This window comes from Hyperoodon ampullatus, assembly GCF_949752795.1.
Source record: "Hyperoodon ampullatus genome assembly, contig: scaffold_514, whole genome shotgun sequence".
In the NCBI taxonomy this organism is placed as follows: Eukaryota; Metazoa; Chordata; class Mammalia; order Artiodactyla; family Ziphiidae; genus Hyperoodon; species Hyperoodon ampullatus.
The window spans coordinates 25,658-42,819 of record NW_027640759.1 but is presented as its reverse complement, the minus strand read 5'-3'; the positions used below and the strand labels follow the sequence as shown (position 1 = coordinate 42,819).

The 17,162-nt window shown below is 53.4% G+C and overlaps 2 protein-coding genes across 2 annotated transcripts; both read left to right on the top strand.

The window, feature by feature from the left end:
- Window positions 1-476: 476 nt before the first annotated feature.
- On the top strand, window positions 477-5,621 carry ORMDL3 (ORMDL sphingolipid biosynthesis regulator 3; the record flags this gene model as incomplete). The annotated part of the gene is made up of 4 exons (XM_079728652.1): window positions 477-486; window positions 3,992-4,191; window positions 4,904-5,055; window positions 5,486-5,621. The coding sequence occupies exons 2-4, from the start codon at window positions 4,018-4,020 to the stop codon at window positions 5,619-5,621; spliced, it is 462 nt and encodes a 153-aa protein (XP_079584778.1). The 5' UTR covers window positions 477-486; window positions 3,992-4,017.
- A 3,071-nt stretch (window positions 5,622-8,692) lies between these two features.
- On the top strand, window positions 8,693-16,621 carry GSDMB (gasdermin B; the record flags this gene model as incomplete). Its single annotated transcript, XM_079728657.1, is given in 5 exon segments — window positions 8,693-8,732; window positions 9,093-9,280; window positions 9,284-9,355; window positions 14,835-14,987; window positions 16,478-16,621. Coding segments are annotated over 5 exon segments (597 nt in total).
- Between the last annotated feature and the right edge of the window lie 541 nt (window positions 16,622-17,162).

Here is a 17,162-nt window from a genome sequence, read left to right as displayed (position 1 = left end):
AGTCGATTTCTGGAGGGCCAGGGCAGAGGCAGCGAGGTGTAGATGAAAAACTCTGACTTGAGGTCAGAATTTCTGGGGGGACGCAGCCGGGGGCTGTGGCAAGCTCCTTAAAACTCCAAGTTTCCTTGCCAGCAAAACCGGGCAAGAGTAAACCCCAAATGCAGCGCGCAGACGCCGAAACAGGCATTGCTATGCGCCAAAGCGATACCATCTGATCTTTGTTTCTCTTGCTATTGAAAGCTCCGTGCGGCCCCAGCGAGGCCTGGGCTGGAGCAGGGGTTAAAGGAAAAAAAAAAAACTACAACTCCCAGGAGGCGGCGGGCGGGCCGGCGCTGGTCGGTGACGTAATGGGGGCCGGCGCGGGGCGCTGATTCGGCCGGAGCTGCCAGCGGGGTGGCTGCCGCCGCGGCTTCTTACAGCTGCTGGAGCAGCAACGGCCCTCGCCCCCGGGCACCCCTCCCGGGCCTCGAGCTCCGGCCGCGCACGGTGAGTTCGGACGGGCGGCCTCGGAGTGGCCAAACTGGGAGCCTCCTGGGGCTAGAGGCGGGACGGGAAAGGAGGTGGGGGCTGCTGGGGAGGCGCCCGTGGCTGGAGGGGACCGGGACAGAGTGAGCGGAGGTGGAGGGGGTGCATCAGCCGAGCGGGGGGCGGGGGGCGTGCATCAGTCGAAGGGATGCCCAAAGAGGAAAGTGCGGGCGGGAGGCCCGGGATGGGGCGTAGAGGAGGAGTGCTCGGTCTGGGGGTGGGGGGCGGGGAGAGGCTGGGCTTCGGGGATAAAGGTTTGTTCGCTTCCAGGGCTGGGTGAACGCGTGGGGGTGGGGGTGGGGCTCCGGACCGGGCCAGGCTCCGAGTGCGAGGTCCCAGGCTGGGGAGCGGAGCGGAGGCCCCCCACTTCGGCTTGAAGTCCCACTCAGAAAACCCCAACAATAGTGAGAACTCCGCCTCCTCGCTTCACCCTCTCCCCGTGCTAGTGTGGGTTCCCTCCTGTACTTGCCGTTTTTCCATTCCCACCGCCACCCCGAGTCCGGGAGGCAGAGCCGGAGCTGCGAGGTGAAGGACTGTGGCCCTGCTGGTTGCGGGGTGGGCGGAATGAAAATGGCACTGTGGCGTGCCGCCAGGGACTCCCCGTTGGGGTCCAGGTTGCAGGCTCGGATGCTTTGTGCTCCTCTACCCAGAAGGCGAAAGATTTGCTGCCCTTACTTGGGGGAGAGATTAGGAAGTGCTCACCTGGCTGCTGGCACTGTGGCCTCGGCTTAGGTGTCTGACAGACCGGCTAGGCAGAGATATTTGTATACAGAGCCAGAGGGGAAGGGAGGGAAGGAGTAGCAAAGAGTTACCAGCAAGAAAGTAGTTAACAGAACAAAGTTGCTGCAGGCTCTGGTTTGAGGCAGGTTGTGAAACCACATCAGGGACTGACACAGGCAGCCACCTGCCAGCTGCCAGCTGTGGCAGCAGAACTTTTCAGGCTCAGCTGCTGTGTGCCTACTCTATCTCCAACAGCTTCTTCTCTCCATTTCGCCCCTTCTGGGCCAGGGGCAGTTGGTTATTTCACTAGCAGAGGTGATATGTACCCTTAGTCACACAAAAGTCTCAAGAGTGCTTCTTGCTGCCAGTCTTTTTCTTAGTTTGTTGACCTCTTCTGTTTTTTTCTTTTTTGGGGGGGCTGTTTTGGGGGGGTGGGCTCCTGAGATGTTTTGCTCTCAGGGCACTTAGTGTTCAGGTTTCAGGAAGAAGCTTCCCAGGGCGTCATTTAAGTCAGAGGTCTGGGCTCCTCCTAGACTCATCAGGCCCTGATACAGCCAGAAAGGGGTGTAGGATGATCTGGAACTCAGCAAGGCTCTTAGCACTCCTGGACAAAACACTAGGGAGGGCTAGAGGTCTAGCTACTCCTACACCCTTGTAGGTCTAGGTTAGGGAGAAGTGGGGAGAGGCAGCAGTTTCTGGTCGACTTGGGGAATTCTTTCTCTCTCCTTCGTCAGTAATGAAGTCCTTCAGAGCCCTCACTTCCTAGCCAGTCTCCCCGACCCCACTGTCCACCAGGTGGAGGCTTCTGTGCAGTAGGTATCCCAGGAGCTCTGTTAGGGTAACTGAAGCCCTAAGGCCCTGGGAAGGTAAACACCTGAGCCACTCCTGGTTTTCTAGTTCCTTGGGTTTCTCTTAGGCCCAGTGATCCAGCCTAATGAGTTGAGCTGGTGGGCCGCAGGAGCATCACTACTTTTGGATGCACCCTGGGCCATCTCATGTATGTTTGTATGTTGGGAAAGTGTGTTGTGGGTCACATTTCCCCTGAGGTCTTTAAGCTTGGAGCCATCTGAAAGGAGGAAACCTGTTCCCATTATCCTGGAAGTAGGGAACTGATTCTTGAGAATTGGCTCCTGTGCAGACTCTGTGATCCTAGCCAGAGATAGAGGGCAGCTGATTCTGAGGGGGTTTGTTGCAGCAGGGTGAGGGAGGTGACCTTCTGGGCACTTCCAGGATGCCTCCATCTGGGACCCCTTTCTGTATCCCCAGGAAAGATGGGGCTGTTATCATGGTGATGACCTTAGGCTCTTTATCAGGCAGGATCTTCCCTCAACTAAGGAGGAGAGCCAGTACAAAGGTGCCATCTGTCCCCACCTCCTGCTGGTCACAGGGCCCTCAGGGATCTGGGGACAGCTGATTTCTGGACACGGGGCTGCTCGTTCCCCTCCTTACCTGCATCCAGGAATGCAGCTGGGCTGCATTGTTTCATGGGCATCAAGGGCAGCCCTCCTGGTTCCTCCTGCTGCAGGGCTTCTGCCCTTAGAGCTGGGCAGGGGAAGGCATGGTGCTAACTTACACCTGGAAACAGGTGCTGGGGAAGGAGGCCCAGGTGAGGATGGGTGGGCAGAGAGAAAAGCGGGGGGACAGGAGAGAGGCCACAGGTGTGGTTTTGTATCCCTGGGAGAGGTATGTTGATGTGGGCTCCAGCCACCCTTGGGAGCTGTAGATGTTGGCTATGTTCTCTCTCCTTGCCTCTCCTCTGGTGGGGAAAAGGGCCCTGGTAGTTTGGCAGCAAAATGGGTGGCATCACAAGGGTTAGCCTGAGTGGCTGCCAAATGGATAAAACATCTGGATGGGTTGTTTTGTGTCACCAAGAAGGCAGCTTCCAGGTCTGGGCAAAGTTTGTCTCTAGTCTGTTTTCTTTTTTCTTCCCTCTCCCTCTCTTTCTACCCTGCCAGTCAGACCCAGGATTGGAGAATTAGGGGAGATGGGTAGAAGCAATGACCCCCAAATATTTTATCCACTACTGACTGTTCTCATCTCCTTTTATTCCTTCTAATGGGAGGGGCTCAGGGGTGGAGATGTCTTATATCAGACCCTCAGCAAGACGGAGTCCAGCAGGGGTTATGCTGAGTGATCCTTAGGGCACAGGCCTCTTCTCCCCTCCCCTGGGCTTTGTGGGAAGAGGGCCCTCTGGAGGGTGAGATTGCGGGATGGGCAGTGGTTTCTTTACTCTGGGGCTCGATGCCTCTTTTTTTTTTTTTTTTTGCGGTACACGGACCTCCCACCACCGTGGCCTCTCCCGTTGCGGAGCGCAGGCTCCGGACGCGCAGGCTCAGCGGCCATGGCTCACGGGCCCAGCCGCTCCGCGGCATGTGGGATCTTCCCGGACCGGGGCACGAACCCGTGTCTCCTGCATTGGCAGGCGGACTCTCAACCACTGCGCCACCAGGGAAGCCCTCGATGCCTCTTGATGACCTATCTACCCGGGCAGTCCCAGTGCCTGGAAGGGCACTGTCCTGATTGGACTATGTGCGGAGCAGCCTGGTGTTTATCCCAACCCAGCAGTGAGAAATGAATAGAGTTAAGTCTACATGGACTTTCTCTGGCCTCCTCGCTTGAGAGTCAAAATGGTAGATGTGCTTGGGGTTCTTGGGGAGAGCAGAGCCTCCTTCCCTGCAGGATTCGGAGGGTGTGAGAGGGCAGGGAAAGTGGTGTGACCTGTCTCACCTGTGCTGCTTGTTTGCAGAGCAGTGGCAGGAGAGGGGCAGCAGGATGAATGTGGGAACGGCGCACAGCGAGGTGAACCCCAACACGCGGGTGATGAACAGCCGTGGCATCTGGCTTTCCTACGTGCTGGCCATCGGGCTTCTCCACGTCGTGCTGCTCAGCATCCCCTTTGTGAGCGTCCCCGTCGTGTGGACCCTCACCAACCTCATCCACAACATGGTGAGGACCTGTTGCTGCCTGCCCTTGGCGGGTCTGAGGAGGACGGGAGCCCGCCAGACGTGGGCCAGACGTCAGGGTGACGTGCTGACGGCACGTGTCACCAGGGCCCAGACCCCACCCTCCTTTCTGCCTCACTCCTCTTTATTGGAAGAAAATCTGCAGATATGTCCACACCTCTAGGATGGGGTGACTTGTGGACCTGGAAGATGGGCTACGGAGAGCTGAACTAAGGGCCCTAAAGAGTCCAGAGGACCCAGGTCCTAGCCTGGGGCCGAAATGCCTCTCTCCCGAGTTCGGATCTCAGAGCATCTTTTCCTCTTGCCCCTCTCTGCTCCCTCACTACCTGCTTGCTCCCTGGTATTCTTCTGGTGGGCACGCAGGGGCCTCGTTCCTTCCCGTCTGCCTGCCCCCTGCCAGCTGGCAGGCACAGGGAACCTAGCCCTGGGCTGGAGGGGTGGCGTCTCCATGCTGGTTCTGTGGCTGACAGCTCCCCGGGAGTTCTCCTCATGCCAGGCCTGCCCTCTCACCCGGTGGGTCCCCTTATTTTCTGGCCAGGCTCCCAGCTCCTCCCACCTGACCTCCAGCCCACATCCCCCTGCCCAGCGGAGGGGGCTCCAGGTCACCAGGATCCCACGTCTGTGACTGGGGCGGAGGAGCTGAGCTGGAGGGCCTTTGGCCTTTTGCGTCCTCTCACAAAGGCCCCTCCCTCCAGGGCATGTACATCTTCCTGCACACGGTGAAGGGGACCCCCTTTGAGACCCCAGACCAGGGCAAGGCGAGGCTGCTAACCCACTGGGAGCAGATGGACTATGGAGTCCAGTTCACGGCATCTCGGAAATTCCTGACCATCACACCCATCGTGCTGTGAGTGCCTCGGGGAGAGGGGAATGCCAGCAGGAGGGCCAAGGCCTGGGGGACCCTGGGGCCCTGCGAGGCTTAGACCCCTCGCCAGCTGTGGCCCTTGGCGTAGGAATGAGCAAAGGAAGGAAAGTTGGGGTGTTCCTGGGTCTTACGCTGGCCTCAGGTTGTGCCTCCCTGGTCCCGTCTTTCCTCGGTTGGGGCTTTCTTCCTTCCAGTGAGTTTGGCCCATGGGCTTGGGGTAGAGCAAGGGGACTGGGTCAGCAGGGGCTTCTTTAGCTGCGCGGATCTTGCCACCCTACTTCTGTTCTGGGAGGGTCTTTCCCATAACTCCTCGGCTGTCAGGAATCTGCCTCCCCCGACCGGGGAGTGAGGGAGAAAGGCGTCTTCTAAACAGACTCTTAACACCTGCCCCCAACCTACCTTCCCCACCCAGGTACTTCCTCACCAGCTTTTACACCAAGTACGACCAGATCCACTTCATCCTCAACACCGTGTCCTTGATGAGCGTGCTCATCCCCAAGCTGCCCCAGCTCCACGGAGTCCGGATTTTTGGAATCAATAAGTACTGAGGATGCAGCCCCGTCCCCTGCCTGGGACGGCAGGGGAGGGCTGGAAGCCTGTGCTGTGATGCTGAAGACAGAAGGAGCCGCTGGGTACCGCCAGAGATGGGGGTTGAGCCTCTGGGCCCTAGTTTCCCCCTCACTTCCCGCAGTAGCAGACTTGAAGTAGTTTGAGGTAGGCCCCCCTGGGGCTCTGACCCCTTCCGATTTTTTTGATCTTTTCCTTTTGCCTCATGGGGGTGCTCCTGGAATGGGCTGGGCTCCTGGGCTGAACACAGACCTGTGAGGTTGGGACAAGAGGCCAGGGAAGCCCCCCTGCTTGCTTGCGCCTCCTTGGCCTGCTAAAGCACTTTAACCCCCGTGAGCAGGGCAGAGGGAACGGTACAGCTTCTAGTTTGTTTCACTTTAATTCTTAAGTCTTTAGGATGACACTTAGTGTGTGCTTCTATATACGAAAGCAGTTGTGTGAGAGTGCCTCATCCCTCTGGGTAGAGAATTGTCTAATTCAAGTCAGACAGCTCCTGTACAGCCCCCCACCCCAGGGTACTAGGTGCGGGTGGGGAGGGTAAGGAGATGTGGGGGGTGGGACTGAGTGTGCATGGCCTGGTCCCAGAGGTGGGGGGCCAGGGCTGCAGCCTCCTGGTGGAGGTGGGGAGGGGGCTGGGGGCAGGGGTGGGGAGGGTGACTTGAGACTGAAAAGAACGGGGCCGCAGAGCAGCGGGGGTTCATGTAAGATGCGGGGGGTGGAGGGGGGAACAGACCCAACCTCATGCTTTGGGAAGTGGTCAGGGAAGGGGGCAGGCTTGGAGGGTCACTTACCCACAGCATGGTGGGGGTAACGGGAAGGGAGGCTGCTAGGGGTTTGAAGCTCCTGGGTTGGCATGAGGGGGTGGAGATGGGTGGAAGGGGCCTGTGCGTCATCTTAAGCACAGGTCCAGTTTGACACCCGTCTCTGCAGTGGCGTGAGGGCCGCGGGGACATGGGACAGAAATGATGAACGGTGGGGCCCTTCTGCAGCCCTTCACCCAGTAACCTTGTGCAGACTGCGCCGGGGCGGGGCCTCTCGTGTGGCATGCACCTTTGGGGCCATCAGGCCACCTCCAAACGGGTTTGGTGGGCTGCAGAGTCCCGCATGGTCCCTCTCAAGCGGGACAGCGGCAGGCGCCGGGAGTGACCTGCAGGGGCGGGAAGGAGCCGCCTTCTCCCCTCCCCAGCCTGACTGGGGTCCGTGTTACTTCTGAGAAGGTGTGGGTGCCAGGGCGCTGAGGGAGCGGTGGCAGCGGCGGTGGTGGCGTCACTGGCCCTGTTTTCTGTGTCCTGGTCCCCCCAACCCCCGCCCCACGTATCATAAGGAACTTTGACCTCAAAATCTTTCTAAGCAAAGTGTGAATAGGATTTTTACTCCCTTTGTACAGTATTCTGAGAAACACAAATAAAGGACAGTGTGTTCCTATTTCCCCTGCGTTTGGCCTCTGCTTCCTGGAGGGGGCGGAGAGGGGGCAGTGTGGAGCATCAGTCTGACCCTCTGCCTGGATGGTGGGAGGGCCCCTGGGACCTCTGCTTTTCCTGCTGCCTCCAGCAGAGCAAGCTGGAGGGGCTGGCGGGGAACTGGCAGAGGCAGCAAGCTGGCCAGAGAGCAGCATTTTGCTCTGGGACTTCGCCTGGCTGGTCCTCAGACAGAACTTACACCTCTGGGCGTCAGCCAGCCTGGGCTGGCAGAGGGATAGCTTGTGACACGGCCAGGGAGGAGGTCAGTTCAGCAATGGCTTCATATAGAAGCCAGAGTCCCAAGGGGTGCCCAGTCCTTTCCTCTGAATTCCTGCCCTGTTTCACTTCTCTTCCTTGCCTTGGAGGGCTGCATCTCCTCCTGGCCTTTGTGTCTTCAGAGGAATCTTCCTGCTTCCTTCTCCCCGCCATAAGCATGAGTGGGCGGGGAAGAGGACTTACTGAGGCTCACATGGCCAGGAGAGGGAGGAGTCTTTACGGTGCGTTCAGTGCAGTGTCATCTGTGTATATCTATCATCTATCTCCCACCTGCTCCCTGGATCCAGGAGGAGGGAAGGGTTGGTTTCTTACCTTTGGCCTGTCTGCCTCCACCCTAGCCATTATGTGGCTTACCTAAAAGCCTGAGAGGTGGGCCACTTAGCTTTCCAGTTTTGTTTTGTTTTTTTTCAATTCCCGTATTATAATTTCCTGAGACACAGTGGCCAGGAACTGTGCAGAGATCTTACACAGAGGGGACTCTTACAACCTCCATTTTTGGTCAGTAGCTGAGGACAAAAAAAGAGGTGGGTGGCCCCTGAGATGGACTGTGGGCCCTGGGCACAGCCTTTCCATATACCCAGATGAATTCCTAGGTGGGGAGTGAGTGGAGAGTGGGCCACCATGATGGGGGCATGTGCAGAGAAGGGAGCATGGGTGAGTAGGTGCCTGGGCTGGCCAGAAGGGACTTAGGGGGAGGCGGCCAGGAAGACTGTGAGGGGTGATCTGGCCTCAGGAGGGTGACAAAGGAGCCTGAAGAAAGGGAAGGAGGTGCAGAATGATGGATGGAAGGGGAAGGAGTAAGAAGGCTTTGGAGGAAAGAGAGCCCGAAGGGTCCAGCGTGGTGGGGACACAAGAGCTGCTGCTGAATAGAAATGGGGGAGGAGCAGCCGTGTCAGGCTGGCCCCGTGGTGGGCCCGTGGAGGGTCCCGCAGGGCAGGCAAGATGGAGACAAAAGTAGACCAGGAGAGGGTGAAGGGGAGAGTGGGTGGAGGGAGATGCCCCAGGCGGGGTTTTGGGATTCATTTTATTTTACCAAGTGTAAGGGGACCCTTCAGAAGTTGACCAGAAACTGAGGAGACAGGACTTGGGGGTGGGGGGCTGTCCAGAGCACCTAGCTCCAAGCCACTCTTGAGTACAAAGGTAGAGTACTACCTTTTCTCTTTTGTTTCCTTCTGAGGCCAGTGACCATCTCACTGGGAAATGGTTGGTAGGGGCAACCATCCAACTGCCTTGCAGAACAGGAAAAGCGGGGGAGGCCCAGGAGTCAGAGACAAGCGAGTCCTCTGTTGGGGTTGGTAATGTGAGGCCCGGCAGTCATGCCCCTCATCTCTTCCTGGGTCCTCTTCATCAGCACTGGTGAGGGTCTGGCTGGGGATGGCGGGCCTGCCTCCCCACCCATCAGGCCCCTCTGAGCAAGGGGCAACTCTGCTGTGGGAGATGCAGAAAACAGATCTCGCTTTCCTTCTGGGCAATCACCACTCCAGCTTTCCTCCAGAAGCGTTCCACAAGGGGCAGAGGAGAATCCAGCATTTGTGATGGCCATCCCAACTTACTGTGTAGTGACCACCACACCTTCTGGAAACAGGGAAGGCAAACCGTTCTGGTTGGCCTAGAAATTTTGGATCTTTCTTGACCCCAAGCTGCCAAAGGTAGAAGATTTAAAAACCTGAACCAATATTTCCCTCCCCCAGACTGCAGTGGGCTTCCTTTTCCCAGTTGATCCAGACACCACGCTCACGGTATTTGAGAAAATCGCAAGAGCTGTGGCCCGACGCATGGACGCTGGTGGGGATATGATTGCTGTCAGAAGCCTCACTGATGCTGACAGATTCCACTGCTTCTATCTGGTGAAGGAGAGGAGACGTTTCTTTGGATACCAATATGATAAGAGAGACCTCACCCTGTAGGACATCCTGGAGATGGACAAGGGTGAAGGGCTGTTTGATAAGCTGGTTCCTGGGCTCCGAGGTCCGTATGAGGTGGGTGAGAGACTTTGCCCATGCCTATGCTACTCCATTGTCAACACCCCATTGCTATCAATGAGGTCAACCAGTCAAAAAAGAAACCGTGGTATTTGTAGGTACACGTCCATACACCTCAATTTAAGAAATGTACGGGAGAGCTGCATGGGGAGAAGGGAATAGGGGAAATGGAAATATATTTTTATTGGAAACTCTTCTTTAATAGTCGTCTTTCCTATTTTTTTCCTTTGTAAATAATTCACTTTTAAATTAGCTGAGGTCTTCTTATGTGTTTATGATGTTTATCATTTAAATGGATAATTAAATGGAGGCAGTTAGCTTAGTGGTTAGGAAAGGACTCAGGCTTTAGAACTGGGGGCATCTGGCTTCGAAACCTGGCTCTGCCACACTTACCAGCTGGGTGACCTCTGGACAAGTGGTTTTATCTAAGTTTGTTTCCTCATCTGTCAACTCAAGAAGACTGTTGCAAGAATCAAAAGAGATAAATTACGTAAATCATTTACCACAGTGCATGCAAGAAGGAGCATTCAATAAAAGTTCGCCTCAATCATTCTACTGGTGGCGGTTATTATTATTATCCCTTCCTGTTTCTGGAGATCATGGCTGAATGGGAAGTTGCTGGTGAGCAGAACTCCCTTAAGGGCTCAAAGGCCTTAGTAGAGAAGTCTGTTCCGTCCCCCTGCTTCCAAGCTCAGCGACTCCTGGCGTTTCTTGGGTTTCAGAAACCCCAGGATAGGTGTTGATGAACCCTCCCTTGGAGACTTATTGCAGCATCTCACGCCTCATGGTGAGGAGTTTTACAGCTCAGACATCTCTGCCAAAGCCCATTTGGGTCTCACCAAGAGATGGAAAAGAATTCTAACAACACCACTATATAGTTTTAGAGCACCTGCCACGTGCCTGGTACTGCTGTTATGTGACCAAGAGCAGTGCCCAGAATACTCTGAGGTGGTGGGCTTTTCCACAAGTGGGGTTTAAGTAAGCAAGGGACTTTAGGAACTTTTCAGATTAGTCTTTTTCAAAGACTCTGAGTCAATTCTCTGAAACGAGAATTGCCAAGAGTCAATTTACTAAAAGCTAATTCTCAAAAAAAAAAAAAAAAAAAAAAAAGACAAGTTCACTAGAAACAGAAGAAAACTTTAAAGCAGGACTAGGATGTTTTGCAATGATCATATTACTCCCCAGGGGCAGGGGCAAGTTTAATTATGGAAAAAAAAATTTGACTAAGTCAGTTAACTTGCTTTAAGGGAAAGTCTATCTGTTTGCATAAAAAAATTCAGAGGGAGAGATGAAACCATGCTAAAAAAATCCGTAAGAATGACGTGAACTGGTCATTTAAATTGATTTTCAGCAACTTGGCCTGCTCGCTTTTCAAACAGATTATTTTTTTTTTAACTAGATGGTGTAGGTGGTGTACATAGTTGTTTGTTTGTTTGTTTGTTTTAATTAACTAAAGTCCATACTTTATTCAGATTTCCTTAGTTTTTATCTAGTGTCCCTTTTCTGTTCCAGGATCCCATCCAGGACATCATGTTACATGTAGTTGTCATGTCTCCTTTGGCTTCTCTTTGACTTGCCTTGTTTTTGATGGCCTTGACAGTTTTGAGCAGTACTGGTCAGGCATATTGTAGGACACCCCTCTGATTGGAATTTGTCTGATTTTTTTCTTATGGATAGACCTAGGTCATGGGTTTGGGGGAGGAAGACTGCAGAGGTAAAGTGGTGTTCCCATCACATCATATCAAGGTTATGTACTATCAACATGACTTATCACTGTTGACGTTGACCTTGGTCAGCTGGCTGAGGTAGCGCCTGTCAGGTTTCTCCACTGTCAAGTTACTCTTTCCCCCTGCCCCTCATCCATACTGTTTTATTGATTGGTTGATTGATTGCTGCACTGCGTGGCTTGCAGGATCTTAGTTCCCTGACCCAGGGATTGAACCCATGCCCCCTGCAGTGGAAGCCCAGAGTCCTAACAGCTGGACTGCCAGGGAATTCCCCCATACTGTATTGTTTGTGTGCATAAGGTTTGATTTTTCTTTCTCTCTGATAAAGTACACACAAACTTTTATGTTACTCAAGAAACAATTGGGCCCTGAGACATTAGCGTCCCACACACAGGACTGATTTCAGGCACTATTTCTAGGTCTGTCATATTTCCACCAGTTTCAAAATGCATTTCTTCTCTGTAAATCCGGCCCTGCCCCCAAAATCCAGCAGTAGAAGCTCTCCCTGCTCTGTAGGCTCAGAACTGGGAGGTCTGAGAGAAGGGCACTCAGCCTGGCAGCATCTCCACATATGCTCCACTAACTCCAAGGCAGCAACTGACTTGGAGTCCACGCCCTTATGCAAGGCCTTATGCAAGGCTGGGCAGAGTCCACTTGGGTGGGCAACTTTCCAGACTTACCTCACTTTACACCTGCACAGTGCACACAAACACAGAGACTGAACTCTGCTTAACTTTTATTTCCCAAAGGTCAGGGGCTCCTAATTCTTTCACTTTACTTTTCCTTGTCTCATTTCAGCCTCTCAAATAGTTATATAGGACTAGCTCACATTTACTGAACATTTAGTATGTGTGCCAGGCACTTTGTTAAGTGCTTAACTGCAGTAGTTTATTTAATTTCCTCAAGCACGGGAAGTAAGTACTATTAATATTTCTCCTTCTATAGAGACTTCCCTGGTGGTCCAGTGGTTAAGACAACGAGCTTCCATTGCAGGGGGCACAGGTTCGATCCCTGGTCAGGGAACTAAGGTCCCACATGCCGCAGGCCGTGGCCAAAAAAAAAAAAAAAAATTCTCCTTCTATAGATGAGGAAACAGATTCAGAGGTGATGTGACTTATCCAAGGTCATTTGGTAAGAAGGTGGCAGAGTGGGCTCCAGGCATGATGACTTCTGGTGAGAACAGCATTGGCTGGAGAGCCACAGCTGGAAGAATTCCTCAGAAGGGAAGGGGATCATGGAGGGGAGCCCAGGACGGTGTGCACCGGGGAGGATTTTCTAGAGAGAGATCTTTCTGGGTCAGCCTCAACGTGACGTTTACCTTTCTCTTTCCAGGTCAAGAGGTTAAGTCCCAAGTTATGGACAGCGTAGAGTCAAAGGGAAGTTTGACAGTGAAATTACCCAAAGACAAAACACCTGAAGTGGGAATAACATTCTCCAGGTCCCCGGAGCAGGGCATCGAGTTATCAAAGACCCGGATTCTCCAGAAATTCCTGGATTCCCTTAAGAACAAGTGAGGCTGGATGCGGGCAGCAAGGGGGAGGGAGAGAGGGAGAAGCCCATTTTGGGCACCAAGGGCCCCTGAGGTGGGGGGCCCCTGGCCGGTGCAGCCTCCCACTCCCTACTCCCAGCTCTCCCCATCCCACTCCTTCACTCAAGCGTGCCCTCCTCTCCTCCACCCTCAGGAAGCCCTCTCATTCTTCCAGGATCAGCCTCCAGGAGCCCTTCTTCTGAGGTCCTCAATTCACTCATTTCCCTGCTGTCCTCCAGGGTGATTGATTACTTTGGCTTGGACCAAAACTGGCTGGTTTCAAGAGGCCACTCTCCTCTGTTTTCCTGTACTGTGCCGCTCAAATCTGTACTTCGTGCCTGTTTCACTCTGCCTTGCGGCAAGCCAGTGGTTTCCGTGTTCCCTCCCCTCACTGCACTAACTTGTGACCAGGGACTGACTTTCCTAACCTCTCTGTTTATCCCCAGCACATGGTAAGTACTTGGTAAGAGAGCTGAAGTGAAGCCCAATGAAATCAAAGCACCCCCGCTGAACATTTCCTGCACAGGAAGTGCCACCAGCCCACCCCACCAGGGTGGCACCAATCAAGTGCCACAGAAGTTCTGATAGCTGAGGGCATGGTCCTTCCAAGGGACTTAGAGGGATATCAGCAGCCTTCCTCCTCAGCAGTCATGTTGTGGTTGGTATTGGTGTCTTCATCCCTAGCTGCAATTGTCGGAAAGTGTGGATGGGTCGGGGGAAGGGGCCCCACCGCTCTCCTGGGCTAGCCCTCCCTGAGCAGGGTGGATGCCTTTTGTTTTTCCTTTTTAATTAAAAACTGAAAGCCTTACAGTAAAATTGTACGGGTCCTTTGAACTACCCCTACCCACCACGGTATTGCTGGGGAGGGGGCTTTTACAGTTTTTCTGAGGGAACTCAATTTTTCTAGCATGCCTGTTGTTTCTAGAGTGAAGCTGTGTGGAATGTGTAAATAGAGTTGTGTGGGGGAGGATAGGTAGAGGCAGATCTGCTCAGGCAAGGATGTAGGACTTTCTTGGGGGTCTTTTGGTTGCGAATGCCAGAAGTTCCATCAGGAACAACTTTCCATTTCTGGAAGTTGTAGAAGTTGCAGGTTCAGTCCTGGCAAGGTCTTGCTAGCTCAAAAGAGACTCAAGTGCCATAACAGAGGAGTCAGGGGATAGATTCCAGTTCCTGCCCTGATCCAAATTTGCTGAGTGGCCCTCTCTGGGCTTCCATTTCTCCTTCAATCATCTAGGCATAATCCTATTATGCCTGCCTATCTCTGAGTGTGTAGGAAGGGGTCTGTAAATATAGTGCTTTGTCATTTACACAGAGTGATGAGGATGCAGGCCCCCTGGCATGGGCAGTGAGGGCTCAGAGTCCAGAATTGAAAACTTCCACCGCTGGGACAAGAAGGTCCACAGGTGGGTGGAGGTGGCCTGAAGACTCTCTGAGATTATTCTTCCTCTCTGCAGAGAAAGATGGCGGTTCATCTAGGTTAGGTAAGGATGGAAGCCAGCTGTGTTCAGGGTAGCTGCACTCCTTACTCTTGAGCCCTCTGGCCTCAAGAAGTGCAGCTCAGGTGGGGCAGCTGAGTGTGTGTGAGTGTGTGTGCATATGTGTGTGTGGCAGTGGAGCTCATTGGGAGGAGAAGGGTAGGGCAGTGCCCAGAGCAGGTTTCAGCTTCAGTCTGGAGACTGCATCCGTCTCCTCTAAACACAGTGCTTCTCAATGGTTGTAGACATCACCTGGGGGGAACTTTAAAAGTAGTGATACCTGAGTCCCACCTCTAGAAATTCTGACTTAAGTGATCTGGGGGTGTGGCCTGGTCTGGGCATCGGGTCTGGGCACTCCCCAGGGGGTTCTCATGCACAGTCAAGGCTGAGAACCACTGCTCTAACTTCCTTTAAATCCTCACTACTCCTGCTGGGGCCCAAAGCTTGCACTTTGAATGGGAAGGACGACATAAGCTTTGATTTCCTGCAGATGGAGAAGAACTGGGGGTTGGTACAAGACTGAGGGTGAGTTGGGGAGGTGGAAGTGGGTTCAGCGGGAGGCAATGCTGGTGGGCGTCTGGGAAGAAGGATGCTTCCTTTTAACAGGAAAACACTAGAAGAAGGGAATATACAGAGAGGTGGTCTCCAGAAGAAAGATAGATAAAGAATGGGGTCTGACGGGCCTTGGTAATGGAGCTTGCTAAGCTGGGTGGGTGGGGTTCTTAATTTCTGCCTCTACTGGGAAGTCCTTGAGTTTGGAGGATTTCCCAAGCGTGAAGGAGAGGATGCGGGACATGGTGCGAGTCCTCCAGGATCCGACTGAGGAGCGAAAAGAGGTGATAAGCTGCTTCACCAAGTGCCTCAGCAAGGATGAAGAGCTGCAGGATCTAGAGCGAAGAGTAAGAGCCCCAAGGAAGAACGGGGGCAGAGAGAGGGAGGAGCCAGTGGGGAGACAACCTGCTATAATGGGACCGGGCTTGTCTCCCCCATCTCCTGGTCCTAGGTGTCTGAGGTCCGGCGCTCCGGGAGCTACAGATGGACGGCCCAGCAGGTTCTGTCATATGCAGCCTTTTTAATGCTGCTGGGATCTTTTTTTTTTTTTTGAAACAATGAATTTTATTTTTTTTATACAGCGGTTTCTTATTGGCTATCTACTTTATACTTATTAGTGTATACATGTCAATTCCGATCTCCCAATTCATCCCCCCACCCCCCCCACCCCCGCTTTCCCCTCTTGGTGTCCATATGTTTGTTCTCTACGTCTGTGTCTCGATTTCTGCCTTGCAAACAGGTTCATCTGTACCATTTTTCTAGATTCCACATTTATGAGTTAATATACGATATTTGTTTTTCTCTTTCTGACTTACTTCACTCTGTATGACAGTCTCTAGGTCCATCCACGTCTCTACAAATGACCCAATTTCGTTCCTTTTTATGGCTGAGTAATATTCCATTGTATATACGCTGCTGGGATCTTGATAGAGGAGCACACAGAAGCCATTTCGGATTTCCTGGATGACTTGATGGGTGAGGAGGGGTTTGGATGTAAGCTGGTGTGGAGGAAATGCTAAGCAGAGGGGCCTGTGGGGAATCAAATCTTGGGAGGAAGGGGGTATACACTGCCTTTTACATTTTGTGAGGCATAGAACTTCACACTTCAGACACTAGCCATCTTTCCCAGGCCAGGGATTGAGGGACAGCCTCCTCTTCCCCTACGACCTCCTGCAGGCTAAGAGGAAAGCAGGAGCCCTTTGGAAGAACCTCCATCTAGCACTCCTGGGGGCTCTCTGGAACCTCTGATGCTTGTCCCAGGTCTCACCAGACGGTGAAGCCCCGTGCCACTATGTGCCTCACCTCTCTACCAACCACCCTCTTTTTTGCCCCCAGAGCTGAGGAGGGGCAGCTTGTTGCGGAGGCCCTAGATCAGGGGACCAGCCCCTTTGGAAGGACAAGGTAAGACAGCCTGGGCTGAGGGCCCAGGTCCTAGTGGAAGTGAATGCCCATGCTCTCAAGGATCCATAAGTCCCAGTGACCAGTCCCTTCCTACTTCATAATCCTCTGCCAGCTGTCTATGCAGCTGGTTTGTGGCAATGCCCCGGATATATAGTTTCCAGAACAATTTAGGATGGGCTTTTTAGGCTCTGTTGCTTGCCTATGAGCATGAAAGGGGGTGGAAAACTGTTAGTCCCAGGAGGGCAGTTGGCCCCATCTTGACTTATCATAAGCAGCACCTGTCACTATGTTGAGAGTTTGAGGGTCCCAGGCAAGAGTGCCATGGTGGACTGCTACATCTGCCGTGGGCTCAGGATTAAGGAGTGTGGCCAAATATTTGCCATTTCTGGTATAGTCCTTGTTTCTAGATTTTACAGTCTGGTGGGTTTCCTTCCAGGTGGAGCCTATCCTGGAACAGAACCGGGATGAGCAGCCCCGTGATGTGGGCTGTGACCCTGAGGCACGGACTCTCTGTGCCCTCTACGTTGTTGTCTCCATCCTGCTGCAGCTGGGTGAGAAGCCTACCTCTGTGTCTTCCTAATACCATGTCAGCTCTTTTTGTAAAAACAAATTTATTTATTTATTTATTTATTTATTATTTATTTTTGGCTGCGTTGGGTCTTCGTTGCTGTGCGTGGGCTTCCTCTAGTTGGGGTGAGCGGGGGCTACCCTTTGTTGTGGTACGCGAGCTTCTCACTGCGGTGGCTTCTCTGGTTGCGAAGCACGGGCTCTAGGCGTGCAGGCTTCAGTAGTTGTGGCACACGGGCTCAGTAGTTGTGGCTCGCGGGCCCTAGGGCGCAGGCTCAGTAGTTGTGGCGCACGGGCTTAGTTGCTCCGCGGCATGTGGGATCCTTCCAGACCAGGGCTCGAACCCGTGTCCCCTGCAGTCCCGTGTCCCCTCCCCAGTCCATTCTCACCATCCCTATTCCCAATCACCAGAATGATGTCTTTAAAACAAGCCGCTATTTTTTGATACATCCCATTCACCATGATAATGTCCAAAAATCAGCCTGGATTGTATGATTAAAAGTGGCAGATTGATCATATTAATTTCCTCTCCCTCTTGAAATCTCACTAAATGA